Source organism: Choloepus didactylus, chromosome 2 (assembly GCF_015220235.1).
Source record: "Choloepus didactylus isolate mChoDid1 chromosome 2, mChoDid1.pri, whole genome shotgun sequence".
Lineage (NCBI taxonomy): Eukaryota > Metazoa > Chordata > Mammalia > Pilosa > Megalonychidae > Choloepus > Choloepus didactylus.
Genome location: NC_051308.1, coordinates 228,272,679 through 228,286,862, shown reverse-complemented (window position 1 = coordinate 228,286,862; position 14,184 = coordinate 228,272,679). Strand labels below are relative to the sequence as shown.

The window sequence follows — 14,184 nt, the reverse complement described above, 5'->3', positions numbered from 1 at the left end:
AACACAGAGGGTTAATGGTGGCTGCCTGGGAGGCAATGCTGGGGTCACCTGCCGGGCAAGGATGCATCAGTATCAAGTTGGTTTCCCTACCACCTCGTCACCGCTCTTGCCACGGATAGCTGGCACCAGGACAAGACCACATGGCAGGCCATGCCCCTCCTGGCCTCACAGGGCTTGGACACGGCAGTGCCTGGCCAGGGCCATCGGCCACTGCCTGGGCTCATGCAGAGGACTCAGGCACTGGGCGTTGTCACACAGAGGGTTAAGGGTGTCCAAAAACACACCATGCCCATGTCACGCCAACGTCACACCACTCAGACCACGGGCCTACCTGGTGAGCCCGGGGCATCCGTGCAAAATATGCCTCCCTCTGTGGGGTGCAGGGATACGCCAGGGGAGGATATCAGAGAGAAAGATCTGAGAACTCGGGTACAGGGCAGTGGGGAGACCAGGAGAGGAGGAGCCGGGAAGGGAGAGGGGACCAGAAGGCAGCCAGCCCGGGAGGAGGCTGGCACGCTTGGGTCTGCCTGAGGCACAGGGACGGGGCTGCCCTGGAGCTCCCCTGCACAGGTCCCCAACCAACCTGGGACCTTGACCCTGGGACCCACCCACCAGCCCCGGCCTCAGGCAGCAGAGGACTCCTGTACCAAGACCCATTTCCCTGGGCACCACCAGGTGGCTTCAGCTGCCCCTAAGACCCTGCCACCATCACCATGACCTTCCCACTGTACTACGAGTTCTGGGGAGCAGAGACGTTCATATCTGATGAATGTTGTACTTTAAGGGCAGCTTCTGACCTGGGTTTGAATCCCAGTATCGCTGCCTATTAGCTGTGTAATCCAGGAAAGTCAGCTACCCTCTCTCTGGTGTCATTTCCTCATTTATAAAACAGGGCAGTGGCAGTTCCTGGTTCCCAGGGTTGTGATCTATGACATGCCAAGGTGTTTGGGACAGTGTCTAGCACATAGTAGGCAGTCAGTCAGTAGACCTATGGCAATAATTACTATCATGCCCAGTACCAAGCACAGAGGGGATTTTGAGTGAGCAAATGAATGGAGCTGCAACTGTCTCATCTGTCCTTGTGTTTCCAGGGCCGCACCCAGGACCTGTTTGTTGATATAACTGCACGAACACTGATAATTGTTCAAGACTGGGCACTTATTATGTGCCAGGCACGATCCCAATCCTTCCCAGCCACCCTGGAGCTGCGGTTTGTCAAAGGCGTCCAGCTGGCAAGTGGCAGAGCTGGGACTGAGGCTGGTACACCCGACCCCCGAAAGCCACACTTAACCAAGCCGCGGCAGACACCTGCCTGCTGGCCGAGACTACCCCAGTTTGTGGCTGAGCCACTGCAAACCCATGTTCAGCAGGGGCCTAGCTGAGAGCTGACACTCAGGAGGGTTTGCCAGCCTGGACTGTGCATCACACCTTGTCTCCCTGGTACGTCTCCGGCAGCTGCCAGTAGAAGGACTCGTGGCCGAGGTGGGCGAAGTTGCCAAAAGAGAGCTGGGCACCGTCGGACACGGGCTCCACGGAGAAGCCTCCCGTCAGGCGGCTGTTTCGCTGCGGGTTCACCAGGGCGAAGCCTTGGAAGTCCCCAGGGGCAAAGTGGGTGGAAATCTGGCAGCAGAGGGGGGATCAGGTGTCAACCTGGGTGCTGGGGTGGGCACCTTGGGTGTGTGGTGGGGGCACAGGAGGGCATCTCAGTGCTGAGATGAGCAAGAGGGATGGTGGAGAGGGCATTGGGGAGGGGGTGGGAAGTTGCTGGGATCAGTGCTCAGGTGGGCAATGATGGGGGTGAGGAGATGGGTGACAGGCAATGCCTCTGGGGCCGGGCTCCTGACTTGCCCGATTGTGACCAGGGCAGGCCGGCAGCAGGCCCCGGGGCCAGGGCAGGGTGCAGACTCTCACCAGGTGGCGGCTGTAGGAGGAGCTGGCGCACTGCTGGGTGACACCCATGCAGAAGCAGGGCAGGCAGCCCTGAGGGTTGCTGGCACTCAGGTGGAAGTGGTGGGGCCGGCAGTGGCTGCAGGTGAGGCCTTCCACCTGGGCCTGCGGAGGACGGTGGGAGAGAGGCACACAAAGGGCATGGGGATTAGTCCCTGCCCACCTCAGGCCCAGGCCCAGGCCCCACCTCCTGTCAGATGTGGCCTGATTGCCCACCAGGCCTCTGGGGAAGGGGGTGAGGGGCAGGAACAGCAGGACCTGGGCGTGGCCAAAGGGATGGCTGGCGGCCCCCGTGGCTGCTCCAGGGCTTCAGGGAGGGCAGGGTTTGGACTGACCTTGCACTGGCACTGGCCGGCCGCATCACACTGACTGCTGATGCTGCCCTGGGGGTCACAGCCACAGCCAATCGGTTCTGGCCTCTGGCTGTCTCCTGTGGTGGAGGGAAGCCACAGCTGGAGCCCCCAACCTGCCACCAGCTCCCCTGTTCTCACCACCCTCTGGGCATCTAACTCACACTGAGAGAGGGAATGTTTACTTCTGAGAGCCTACTACATGCAAGGCACGTCATACTTTCACAACAGCCCTCTGAGTTGGGTCCTATTACTATCCCCGTCTTACAAATGAAGAAACTGAGGCTCAGAAAGATAGCCACTCGTCCCAGGCCACCAGGTAAGCAAAGGCTGTCCTAACTCCGTCCCTGGGGAGTAGCCTGGCCCCCGTGGCTTCCCCAACCCCACTCACTTTGGCAAGGCAGGCCCTGGATGGGGTTGCCGTGGTAACCTGGGGTACACCTGCAAAAGAGAGAAAGCATGTGAGGATCACGAGGGCAGGAGCACCAACTCCTGGACTGTCTGGGACCCAATGACCTCAGAGCTGGGAGAAACCAGTCAGCTCCATGCACCCATTTTACAGGTGGGAAAACAGTGGGAGAAGAGCAGGGACGTGCCCAAAGCCACATGGCCAGCAGTTGGTAGCATGACCGAACCTCAAACCCGGGGCCTTCAGCAAGAATGAGGGGTTCTTGAGAAGACTCTGGGCTGGCTGGGGCAGGGACGGCTTTGAAGGCCAGGCTGGACTTGGATGTAAGCTCCCAAGGAGGGCCGCACACCCCCAGCCTCCCTGCCACCCCCTCACCTCTCACAGTGACGCCCGCTGTGGCCTGGGGAACACGCGTCACAGGTGGGGTGGCCATCTGTGTCCAGAAAGCAAGTGTGGGAAGCCCTGAGAGTGTGGGGGACAAATTCTGGGTGAGAAGGTCAGGTGCTCCTCCTCATCCCATCCCTTTGGGACCAGGACAGAAGGGGTAGGCAGAGCGGGGACGCAGACAAACGGTTTCTGGGTGCTGGGCTCTATGCCAGGAGCTCCATGCACACCATCCCGCTCAGCTCCCACACAAGGAACCAAGATGGCCACAGCATTAGCCCCATTTCACAGATGAGGAAGTCGAGGCCTGGAGAGTGAAGTGTGTCTTAGCCAAGGTGACACACGAGGAAGCTGGAAGGCCAGGGTTTAACCACTGCCTCTCAGAGGGGCCTGGGAGGAAGGGGATCTAGTAGGGGGCAGTGGCCACTCCAGGGGAGGGCAGGAATAGGCAGGGGCTGGACGCACTGGCCAGCAGCAGGGGCTCCATGGCACGGGCACGGCTGGCAGTCCTGCGGCGTCCCCCGCTGGGCATCCCCGTAGTATCCCGGCTGGCACTGCTCGCACCGTGAGCCCTCCGTGTGATGCTGGCAGCCCTGGAGCAGCAGAGCATGGGTGGGAGATGGGCCCCTGAAGGCTGCAGCTCCTCGGGGTGAGGAAGAAGGGGAGCGGCCCTCACCTGGCAGGCACCTGTCTCCGGCTCGCAGACCTCTGTGTGGCCATGGCAGCTGCAGCGTTCGCAGGTGCCCAGGTAGAGGCCGCTGGGCGTGCGTGTGTAACCTGTGTCGCAGTCCTGGGGGCAGGAAGATGGTAGTGGGAGGGGTTTCCCCAGCAGGGCCAGTCCCGGGCAGGGGGCCCAGTGTGGCCGGGGCTTAGTGGGCCTAGAGAGAAGGAGCCATGGAGGGAGCTGGCTGGGGACCAGGGCTCACCTGGCAGGATGGGCCACGGTACCCGGGTGGACAGGTGCACTGCTCCACTGGCAGGGCAGGGTCCTGGCCGGTGTCCTCAGGCACAGCCACGTCCATGCTAATGCCAGAGACCCTGGGCGTGACAAGACCCACAATGAGTGAGCGCTTGCCCCGAGCCTGGCTTATCTTGCTCATCCTCTAAACTGCCCTGTCCCGGAAGCTGCTGGAAACTCTCCATCCCCTAGCTGCTGCAACTGCTGTGGCTACTGCTCACACCTGCAACTTCCTCGGAAAATCACCCTTCCTCGTCCAGAGGGGGGTCCACCACCTGCCCCCCAGGGGCGACCAATGAGGGACTGATTCAGGGTGCAAAAGCCTGGCTCTGCATCACGTGATTGAGAAAGCCTTTTAGACCAAAAGGGGGAGGAGAACTGAACCAAAATAAAGTTTCAATGGCTGAGAGATTTCAAATGGAGTCAAAAGATCATTCTGGAGGTGACTCATACGCTATATAGATATCCCTTTTTAGTTTTTGGTTTTTAGAAGAGTTAGAAGGAATATCTGAAATTGTTAAAATGCAATTCATTATCCTTGATTCTTGAAGGCAAGCGTACAACTGATTAGCTTATACAGTGTGACCGTGTTACTGTGAAAACCTTATGGCTCACATGCCCTGTGCCTAGTATATAGACAAATGAGTAGAAAAAATGGGGACAGAAAGTAAATGAAGAATATGGAGGAGGGGGGTGTGGGAAGTTTTTGAGTGTTCTTCCAACTTTTATTATTATTTTTTGGAGTAACGAAAATGTTCAAAAATTGACTATGGTGAAGAATGCACAACTATATGATGATATGTGAACAATTGTTTTACATTCCAGATGATTGTATGATACGTGAACATATTTCAATTAAAAAAAAAAGTAAATGAGGGGGGAGGAGGGGTATGGGATGCTTTGAGTGAGTGTTCTCTTTTACTTTTATTTTTATTCTTATTTTCATTTTTATTTTTTATTTTTTGGAGTGATGAAAATGTTCAAAAATTGTGCTATTGAATGCACAAATATATGATGAAACTGAACAACTGCTGTACACTTGGATGATCGTATGGTATGTGAATATATTTCAATAAAATTACATGTAAAAAAAAAAAACCCTTGGCAGGACAACTCTGGGGGCAATTTACACTCCAGAGTGCCCAGTGGGATCAGGCTGAGGCTAGACTCAGCCCCGTCCCCTCCTGCTTCCCCCTTCCCTCCCAGGTCTCCCGTAAAGCATTCCCCAGGAGAATCGTGTGCACCCTAAACCCTAGCTCAGACTCTGTTTTTAGGGAGCCCGGCCTAAGATAAGCCCTGCGAGGGAGGTATTATCATCTCCATTTTACAGATGGACAAACTGAGGCACAAAAGGCCACAAGCCTGTAGTTGGCAGAGCTTCTGGCTCCAACCCCAGCCCGGTCTCTCTTCCTGCCCCCACCCCAGGCACCTGCTCTCAGCCGACTGCTGGGTGTAGGACGCCCGGATCAGGAGGGTGTCAACGCCGGCCAGTGCCATCAGCAGGTGCTCCCGTGTGGCCGGCTGCCCATCAGGCCGCTGCCACGCTTGCTGCCAAGGGAAGGACACATGTGCTATGACCCCTGAGGGTCTGTGCTCTCGGGACCCCCGAGGGAGGGGAGCCTGGGAAGGACTCCCAGGACCGGGCTGCTCACCTCCCAGAAGGGCACAGTGAAGGAGCTGGGCTGGCCAGGGCTGGGCTCGTGGGAGGCGTGATGCTCCAGGACAATCCCGTTGCCCTGCAGCACCACCAGCGGCTGCCCGTGCAGGGGCTCAGAGCCAGGCTGGGGCCGCTGGGTCACAGTGAAGCGCAGGTCTCCCCCATAGGAGGTCACCTGGGACATGGAGCGGACAGGCTCAGCGGCGCCCACAGCCAGGCCCCGCCACAGCTCCAGCCACCGCGTCCACGCATTTCTCACTCTCCTCCAAAGCACCCCGACACTCCTGTTCCCAAGCCTTTGCCTGTGCTGTTCCTGCTGCCTGGAACCCCCTATCCCCTCCCACCCCCTTGCCCACCTTGTCCCCCCGGAAGCGCGGGGGGAGACTCCAGAAGTAGGGTCCAGGCAGGAGGCTGTGGAAGGAGGAAAAGAGCAGCTCCCCAGGCGAGGGGGACGAGATGCCCTCACTGGTGGAGTGGGTGCCTGCAGCGTTGGTCAGGCTGAACTCAGTGGGCTCCTCAGAGGCCCCCTGCACCTGGGAGAGGGAGAGGGGGTTGGAATGGGGGCCATGGCCTGGGCCTGGCACTCATCCCCCCCCAGAACTGGACTCGGCAGCCCTGTCTGCCCACCTGCCCACCTGACGTAGGTACCTGGGAGCGGCTCCAGGAGGAGCTGGTGCACTGGCGGCTGACGCCCATGCAGAAGCACTTGAGGCAGCCGTCGGGATTGCGCGTGCTCAGGTGGAAGGAGCCGTTGGCGCACTCGTTGCACAGGCGCCCCACCACGTTGTTCTGCAGGTAGAGAGCTGGGAGCTACAGGATAGCCCACAGGAGGGGCTGCCCAGGGCTTCCAGCCTAATCTGCCCACAATTTAGACGGGGACCCAAGGCCTGGGGGAGCCACGGAAATAGCACACATCTGAGGCATCCTATGTGAATAATCATTCCCAGTTCACATTAATTTAGGCAAATAACTGTTGCCCCCTTTTCTCTTTGGCTGCCAGGGTGCTCATAGGTAAACTTAGATTTCAAATAGAGCAACTTGGTAAAAATTACTGCTACTATTTATGGAGTATTTCATGCACTGTGCTGGTTTCTATACAAGCATCACCTCATTTAACTCCTCTAGGTATCTTGAGAGATACATGATATCACCATGCTTCACAACCCTGAGGCTCATGGTTGTGAAATGACTTGGACAAGATCTTTCATTTGCTAATCCACTCTGGGATATAAGATCAGGATCTGTGCAATACTTTCTCCTGCTGACACCTGATTCTCCTGCTGACTCGATGCACGTGATTTCCCCTCTCGGAGCCTCTGAGATGCTAATCCCTACGTCACTGTGCCAGTGTGAGGATTAAACTGGGTGAAAGCAAAGGTGCACTGCAGATACAACAGTCGCACAAAGAGCAACTGGCAAAGGATCTGGGACTTGAATGCAGGTTACCTGACCTCCAACCAGTGCTCTTTCCTGATGCCAGGCCACCCCTCAGGGGTCGGAGCCTCCTCCCTCTCCCAGCTGTTGGCCCTGGGGTGGGTGGGGAGCAATGTGCGTACCTTACAGCGACAGGTCTCCCCGGAGGCCTCTACGCTGCCTCGCTCGTCACAGCGCAAGATCTGCTGTTCTGATGTTCAGAGAGGGTGTTGGCAGGGCAGGTGGGAAGAGAACGACAGAGGCTGGGGCGGGGCTCCCCAAAGATCGCAGGGTCTGGGCTGGGCTCCAGGATTTGGGGCTGGGGCAGGGAGGGTGGGCCTGGAGGGTGGCCCAGGGAGGTTCCCCAGGATGGTGGCCAGTATACTCACTGATGGGCCTGCACTTCCCACTCGGCTGGATGGGGTTGCCCTCGTATCCAGGGGCACAGCTGAGGGGGAGAATGGCATGAGCGGCCCTTCCGGGCCCCCGCCTGGTGCGGGACACTGATCACGTGCTTCAACTTGGCGGGCCTGGGCTGGGGGACCTGATCAGCCCCTGGGGAGGGTGGTGGGCACGGGCGACAGCGCCCTCCACTGCCCCCCAGGCCTGGGAAAGTGAGGCCGGAGGCAGGCCCCATTTCCTCACCCAAAATACCACCGTAGGGGAGGCTTGCCGGAGGGAACCGCCTTTTCCCCACCCCCTTATCTTGCCCCTGACACTCCCCATTGCCAGAGCAACTCCCCCACCGTCAGTGCACATGCGCAGTTACCAAAACTACTCCCGCCCCTTGTCATTCAACCTCCGCGCCCTCTCTGAACCAATCCAAGCCTTCGACCTCTATAGCTACCCCGCCCTCTAATCGCCCAATATAAGCTTGTGTTCTCGCCTAATAAAGGTCTCTCTCTTGGTTTCATCATCCCTCAAAGTACCGTGTCCTGCCTGTTCCTTCTCGCCGCCCTCCACACCTTGCACGCCCCCGCGCCGGGGACCTGGCCAAATCCCCCGCCTCGCCTTCGCCTCCGGGAAAGAGCCCCCGCCGCCGGTACCTTCAGAGCAAGCCTGGGAGCCTAGGATTTAGCTACCGGCCGCCACCCCCCCCCCCAGACGAATCAACTGCGACCGCAGCCTGGCATAGCCTATTTCCCCCAGCCCCCACTGGCTCCCCCTCACCTCTCACAGCGGCGGCCGATGTAGCCTGGGGCACACGCGTCACATGTGGCTTGGCCATCCGTGTCCAGGAAGCAGGTGTCTGAGAACCTGTGGGCATCAGGTAGGCAGGGCATGGGAAATGCCTGGGGCCCATGTGGACATGGCATGTTGTGAGGCATGACGTCACCTCCTTGCCCACCTGTCCTTGTTCTGCAGCCTCAAAACAACCCTCAGAGGACAGAGGGGCCCATTATATAGAAGGGGAATCTGAGGCCCAGAGAGGTCAAGGTGCACAGAACTTAGTGACAGTGACCAGGTTGGGATTTGAACCCAGGCTCCCCCCCCTTGTCCAGTATGCCCCCAGCCCATTGTGCCACCCCCCGGGTTCCCCTCCACCAGAGCTGCCCCATCCCGATCTGGGTCTGACCTGCGGGAGGCATCGATATATGGGCAGGGGCAGGGCCGGCAGGCAGTGGCTGTGGCCTTTGTGGCATCCCCAAAGAAGCCGGCCTTGCACTTGTTGCACTGAGGCCCCTCTGTGTTGTGCTGGCAATTCTGGAGGCAGGAGAAGGGAGCAGCTCAGGTTTTACAGAGCGGACCCCTGGTCCCTGACAGACCAGAGGATGGGCTCTGGGGTGGACCTTTGAGGCCGCCTGGCTTAGCCTTCCCCATCATGCTGGAATTACTGACAGGGGAGCATCTGGCTGCATCTGCTCAGTGATGACGGGGACTCACCTCCTCACAGGGCAGCCTGTCCCATAGACGGTTCCAGCTGCCTGATGTATACTGACCTAAACCCGCCTCCTCCCTCTTTCAACCTGCACCCGTCGGCAGGTTCTGCCCTCTGGATCTGTCTCTTCTACCCATGACCGCAATCAGCGATTTGGAGATGATAGTTCTGCCCTGCATGAGCCTTTTCTTCTGTTAGTTCCACGATCCCAGCTCCCCCTACTACACTTCACAAATAAGCTATGCTTTCTAGGCCCCTCTGCCCTCCTACAGGCCACGCTTAGTGAGGCACCTTCTAGGATGGGTCTGACCATGTGGAAGAAAGTACAAACTTCACCTCCCTTGTTCCGGACACGATAACCTGTCAATGCATCCAAAGATCATGCTAGCTTGGCAGCCAGAGCAGTCATTCTGGAAGCTTGTGGGCACAAGGGAGCCCCAGCCTGTGCCTCCCACACAGCCCCAGCCCTGTGCCACCATCCGGTGCTCAAGTGCCAGCTGGCACTACTTACCAGGCAGTGGCCATACACGGGATCACAGGAGCTGGCGTGGCCATTACAGTTGCAGCCAGAACAGGTGCCCAGGTAGGGCCCACCCGGCACCCGGGTGAAGTGGGCCTCACAGCTCTCACAGGACAAGCCGGAGTAGCCAATGGGGCACCTATGGGGGCAGGACCAGGAGAGTGGCTGCAGGAACCACAAGGGCCTGCTGTTTCTCCCCACCCTGGCGGGGGTCTCTGAGTTCCCCAGCCATGCCGGGCCAGCACCTGCACTCCTCCACGCTGTGGGCGCGGCCATGGCTGGTGGCGTGGGTGACAGTGGTGTCCATGGCGATGTCACTCAGCCCCACGCTGGCCATCTTGGTGTTGTACACCGTCTGGATGAGCACGGCCTCCAGGCTCTGCAGCACCTGCAGCATCTCCGTCCGCTGCACCGGCTGGCCAGACTCGTGGACCCAGTGCTCCTGGACGTGGACGACAGTGGGGAGGTCCCACGTCAGCACCCACCCAGCCTGTGGCAACCCCCACACACACATTCCTGAGGGCTCAGGTGCCACCCACCTCAGAGAACTGGACCTGGCGCTGGTTCACAGCCCCGGGTTGGGTGGGTGTGTGGCCCCGGGACAGCAGGCGAAATCCTGCACCCACGAGGACCACGTCCGGCCGCTGCACTGGCTCCAGCGTGCCACGCGCCAGCTCATAGCGCACCTTGTAGCGCAGGGAGCCACCGTAGGAGTCCACCTGGCCAAGACAGGGCGGGTCAGGGCTGGACAGCTGGGGCCATGCTTGATGACCACTGCACTCCTCCCTCCCTCTGCCTCCTCGCCCCCCACTTGCTACAGATGCTCACTGCATGCCTAGCACTGAGCTGGGCACTGCAATGCAGACATAGGGGAGACTCAGACTTTGCCTTTGGTGTGTCCAGTGTGCTGTGGGGAGCATGATGTACAGTGCGATGGGTGCCCAGGGAGGCCAGAGGCAGGGCACTTAGCCTTGCTCAGGTGTTGGGGAGAGGTCAGGGAGGGCTTCCTGGAGGAGGTGGTAACGAGATCTTCCCAAAGGCTGAGTCAGCATTCATTCTAACCAAGAGGGGCAGCAGAGACCCTGCCCTGAACGAATGAGCCGCTACCCACAGAGGGCTGCAAGGGCATGACAATACCTTTCCCCCAGAGCTAAGTCTGCCCTGCTGCCCACCAGCTTCAGAGGGAGGGAAGCCCAGGCAGGTTCTGGGCATGCGATGAGGGGTTCGGCCCTTTCCCCACCCAGTGCAGCAGCTGGGCCCTCACCTTGTTGCCCAGGAACTGCTCGGGCAGAGCCCAGAAGGAGTCGTGGATGAGGAAGCGGCGGGACAGGTCAACCAGCTGGAACTCCTGCAGAGTAACGTCAATCTGCAGCTGGGTGGAGGAGAGGGGCGGCGTGCCGGGCTGCGCAGGCATCGTCACGTTCATGCCTGCGGGCAGCGAGTGAGAGAGCGCTGAGGGCTGGGCCCGGGGCCAGCCCAAGACACCCACCTCGAGGGGCGGTGACCCAGAAAGATGGGAAAGCTCTGGGGGAAATGTGATTTAGAGAGCGCTTTAGGTCTCTTTCCTGAAGTCAAGTAAAAGCCACGTTTTTTTTTTTTTTTCCTTCCCAAAGCATGCTCTGGGAAAGCTGTGGAATGGTAGCTGGGAACCATCTGGGAATCACAAGTCAAAGAAAGTTCAAGGGGATTCTCTGCAGCAGGACTTCTCAGAGCGTTTTGTTTGCTAGTAGACCCATGAACTGCCAGGGTTGGAACAGCCCTTGGGGGGCAGCAGAGAGCTACATGGGGCTGAGGTGCAGAGGCTGGAGCCACAGCGCTGTGCCCAAGTCGGGGCTCCTCCACCCTCCAGATGGGCGAGCATGGGCAATGTCCTCAGTTTCCCCATCTGTAAAACGGGGGTGATAATGACCTACCTTATGGGGTTATTACAAACATAAAATGAACAAATGGATATAAAACCTAGAGCATGGCACAAAGGAAATGTTCACAAAATCGTTAGCTGTCACTGTGGTTGTTGTTACAATGGGCCATCTAGTCCAATCCTCTCCTACACACACACACACACACACACACGCACACACACATGCACACGGATTCCCTCTCCAGCATCCTCCCAGATCTCTAAGGCAACACCATCCAAGAGAACTTTCCGTAATGATGGAGATGTTCTATAGCCACCGGCGGTTGCTGAGCACTTGAAACGTGGTTAGTATGACTGAGGAACTAACTAAACTAGTTCATTTCAACTTCCATAGCCACGCATGGCTAGGGGCTGCTGCCCTGAACACACAGCGTGTAGGGCTGGGGAGCTCATTACCTCTAAAGCAGTCCCTCCCAACTCTGGACAGTTTCGCCTCTTAGAAAGTTCTTCCTGACACCAAGTCTCTATCTCTGTCTGCCAAGAACCTCCCTCCTTGGTCCTGAATGTCTGTTGCCATAGAGAAGGAGTCCCGCCCTCTTCTGCAGAATGGCCACAGACAGTCCCCAAGTCCAGGTCACACCTCCCCCAGGCTCCCTCCCTCCCTCCAAGGATGTTTCCAGGCCCCCTCCACCTGGTCACTGCCCACGCACAGGCCACCTGCTCACCCTCGAATCCCTGCCCTCCCCAACCATCCACAATGGCGCTAAGGCAGGCCTGGGTTCCAGCTCAGCACCTAGGAAACTGTAGGATCCCGGGGAAGCCCCACAACTTCTTGGAGACTCAGGTCCTCATCTTTAAAACAGTGAAAACAGCCCTGACCTTGCAAGGATTACTGGCCATTCAGTGAGAGTGCATCACACCCACTGTACAGACTGAGTGCACACCCACGGTGGCCACGACCTTTAGTGGTCTGAATACACTGGGGAAAACTTTGGGAGGAAACAAAGCTTCACACACATGCATGGATGCTCTGTGAGAAAGGCAAGGAAGGCTCCAAGAGAAGGGGGCTGCCTGGTGTCAGGTGGTAAATGAGAGCTAGGAGCTGAACCCAGTCCTCCGCCGTCCGGGCGCACGTGCTGAGCCACGCTGCCACTCTGTCTCCCAAAGCCAAGTAAAATGCAATTCTGCTTTTACATTTGCAAAAACTGAGGCACAGAGAGGCCAAGAGATTTGCCCAAAGTCACAGAGACAGTGAGTGGTACAGCTGGAGGTCAGCCCTGGGCTACACGGACACCTAAGTCCGTGCTCTAATGCTTTGGGGACACTGGCAGCTCTCCATCTCTCAGAATAAGGATGATGGTGAAGATGACGTCGGTGAACATTTACTGGATGCTCACCATAAACCAAGCACTATTCTGAGCGGCTTACACATATTAACTCTCTTTGTCCTTACAACAACCTAAGAGGTAATTATTATTTTATTCCCACTTTACAGGTGAGAAAACTGAAACACAGGACAATAAGTGACTTGGCCAGGGGCACGTGGGCAGTAGGTGTCACGGTCAGATCTGAACTAGGAATCTGGCTCCAGAGTCCATGCTCTTTGAAACCTGAAGTGGGCAAATATCAAGTGTGCATTTGGTTTTTCCTAAAAATGCTTGTTTTCCCCTGAACTGCTTTTCTTACGGAGCTCAGGATTTGTTCAGGTACCCTGTGCCTCTCCCTCAACCTGGACCCCTGTCTGTCCAGCACATGTGGCCTCTCTGTAAGCCCATGAGGGGGTGTGGGGGGGGGTGCCTGCCTCCCACCCACCAGAGCACCCACCCAACCCCCTGCGCACCCTTGAAGTCATTGGGCTGGTCAAAGCGCAGCCGGATCTGGTCCCGGAAGCGGTGGCTGCTCTGGCACACGCTGGTGACCCCGAAGCAGAAGCAGGGCAGACAGGAGCCGCTGTCCTCCAGGTAGAAGTGCCCATCGGGGCAGGGGCCTGCTGGGTGGCAGGAGCATGGGAGCGGACGATAGCCGGCCACTGGTGGGCAGGCCCGGCCCCCGCCCCCTAAAAGGAGCCCCCGACCCCCGCCTGTACCTCGCTGTGGGATGAGCTCCAGGACGCCGTCAGGAATGCTGAACACCATGCCGCGGGCGTTCATGGCCTCGCAGGTGTAGGCCCCCTGGTCTGCCTCCTTCACGTCGCGGATGGTCAGGGTGCCGCGGCCACCCTCGCTGGTCATTGTCACCCTGGGTGGGCACCGAGGCAGAGGTGGGGTCAGGCCTGGGGCAGTGACCCGGCTTCCCCTGCAATGCTATTCCCCACCCAGGCTGGAGCCTGCACCTGGGGTGGGAGGGGATGTGGCCCCAGTTGAGCCTCCAGTTGATGATGGGGGTGGGTACACCGATGGCCACGCAGGTGAAGGTCACCGTCTGGCCCCGGGAAGCCTGGATCAACTCCTGGGGTGGGGTCACCACCTGGGGGGGCACTGGGGAGACATGAGAGGATGAGGAGCCAGGCCCGAGGCTGTGGAGAGAAGCACCCGGAACCCAGCCCAGGGCCCAGATTCTGCCCCCTGCCCCCCAGCTCTCTGCTCACTGCAGCCAAACTCGTCGCTGCGGTCGGGACAGTCGCTCTCCTCGTCGCAGTGGAAGCTGGCCGGGATGCACGTGTCGGTGGAGACACAGCGGAACTGCGTGGGCCCGCATACATCCTCAGGGCGCTTGGTGGCTGGGGACAGAGCCAGGAGGAGTGGGCACTGGGGGCAGAGCTCTCAGGACCACCTCCTTCCCCACCTACCCCCAGCAGCCCACCCCG

The 14,184-nt window shown here is 58.6% G+C and overlaps 1 protein-coding gene across 1 annotated transcript in view; it reads right to left on the bottom strand.

Moving 5' to 3' along the window:
- The window catches only part of HSPG2 (heparan sulfate proteoglycan 2), a 99,015-nt gene that overhangs the window by 40,573 nt on the left and 44,258 nt on the right, over positions 1–14,184 (bottom strand). The window contains 24 exon segments of the mRNA XM_037828248.1: positions 1,429–1,620; positions 1,912–2,052; positions 2,283–2,377; positions 2,689–2,738; positions 3,082–3,168; positions 3,556–3,683; positions 3,767–3,880; positions 4,017–4,128; positions 5,478–5,596; positions 5,701–5,880; positions 6,062–6,238; positions 6,354–6,494; positions 7,262–7,329; positions 7,508–7,566; positions 8,289–8,375; positions 8,695–8,822; positions 9,509–9,656; positions 9,763–9,959; positions 10,057–10,236; positions 10,782–10,945; positions 13,219–13,368; positions 13,465–13,616; positions 13,711–13,855; positions 13,966–14,097. Of these exon segments, the coding sequence (XP_037684176.1) occupies positions 1,429–1,620; positions 1,912–2,052; positions 2,283–2,377; positions 2,689–2,738; positions 3,082–3,168; positions 3,556–3,683; positions 3,767–3,880; positions 4,017–4,128; positions 5,478–5,596; positions 5,701–5,880; positions 6,062–6,238; positions 6,354–6,494; positions 7,262–7,329; positions 7,508–7,566; positions 8,289–8,375; positions 8,695–8,822; positions 9,509–9,656; positions 9,763–9,959; positions 10,057–10,236; positions 10,782–10,945; positions 13,219–13,368; positions 13,465–13,616; positions 13,711–13,855; positions 13,966–14,097 (3,146 nt within the window).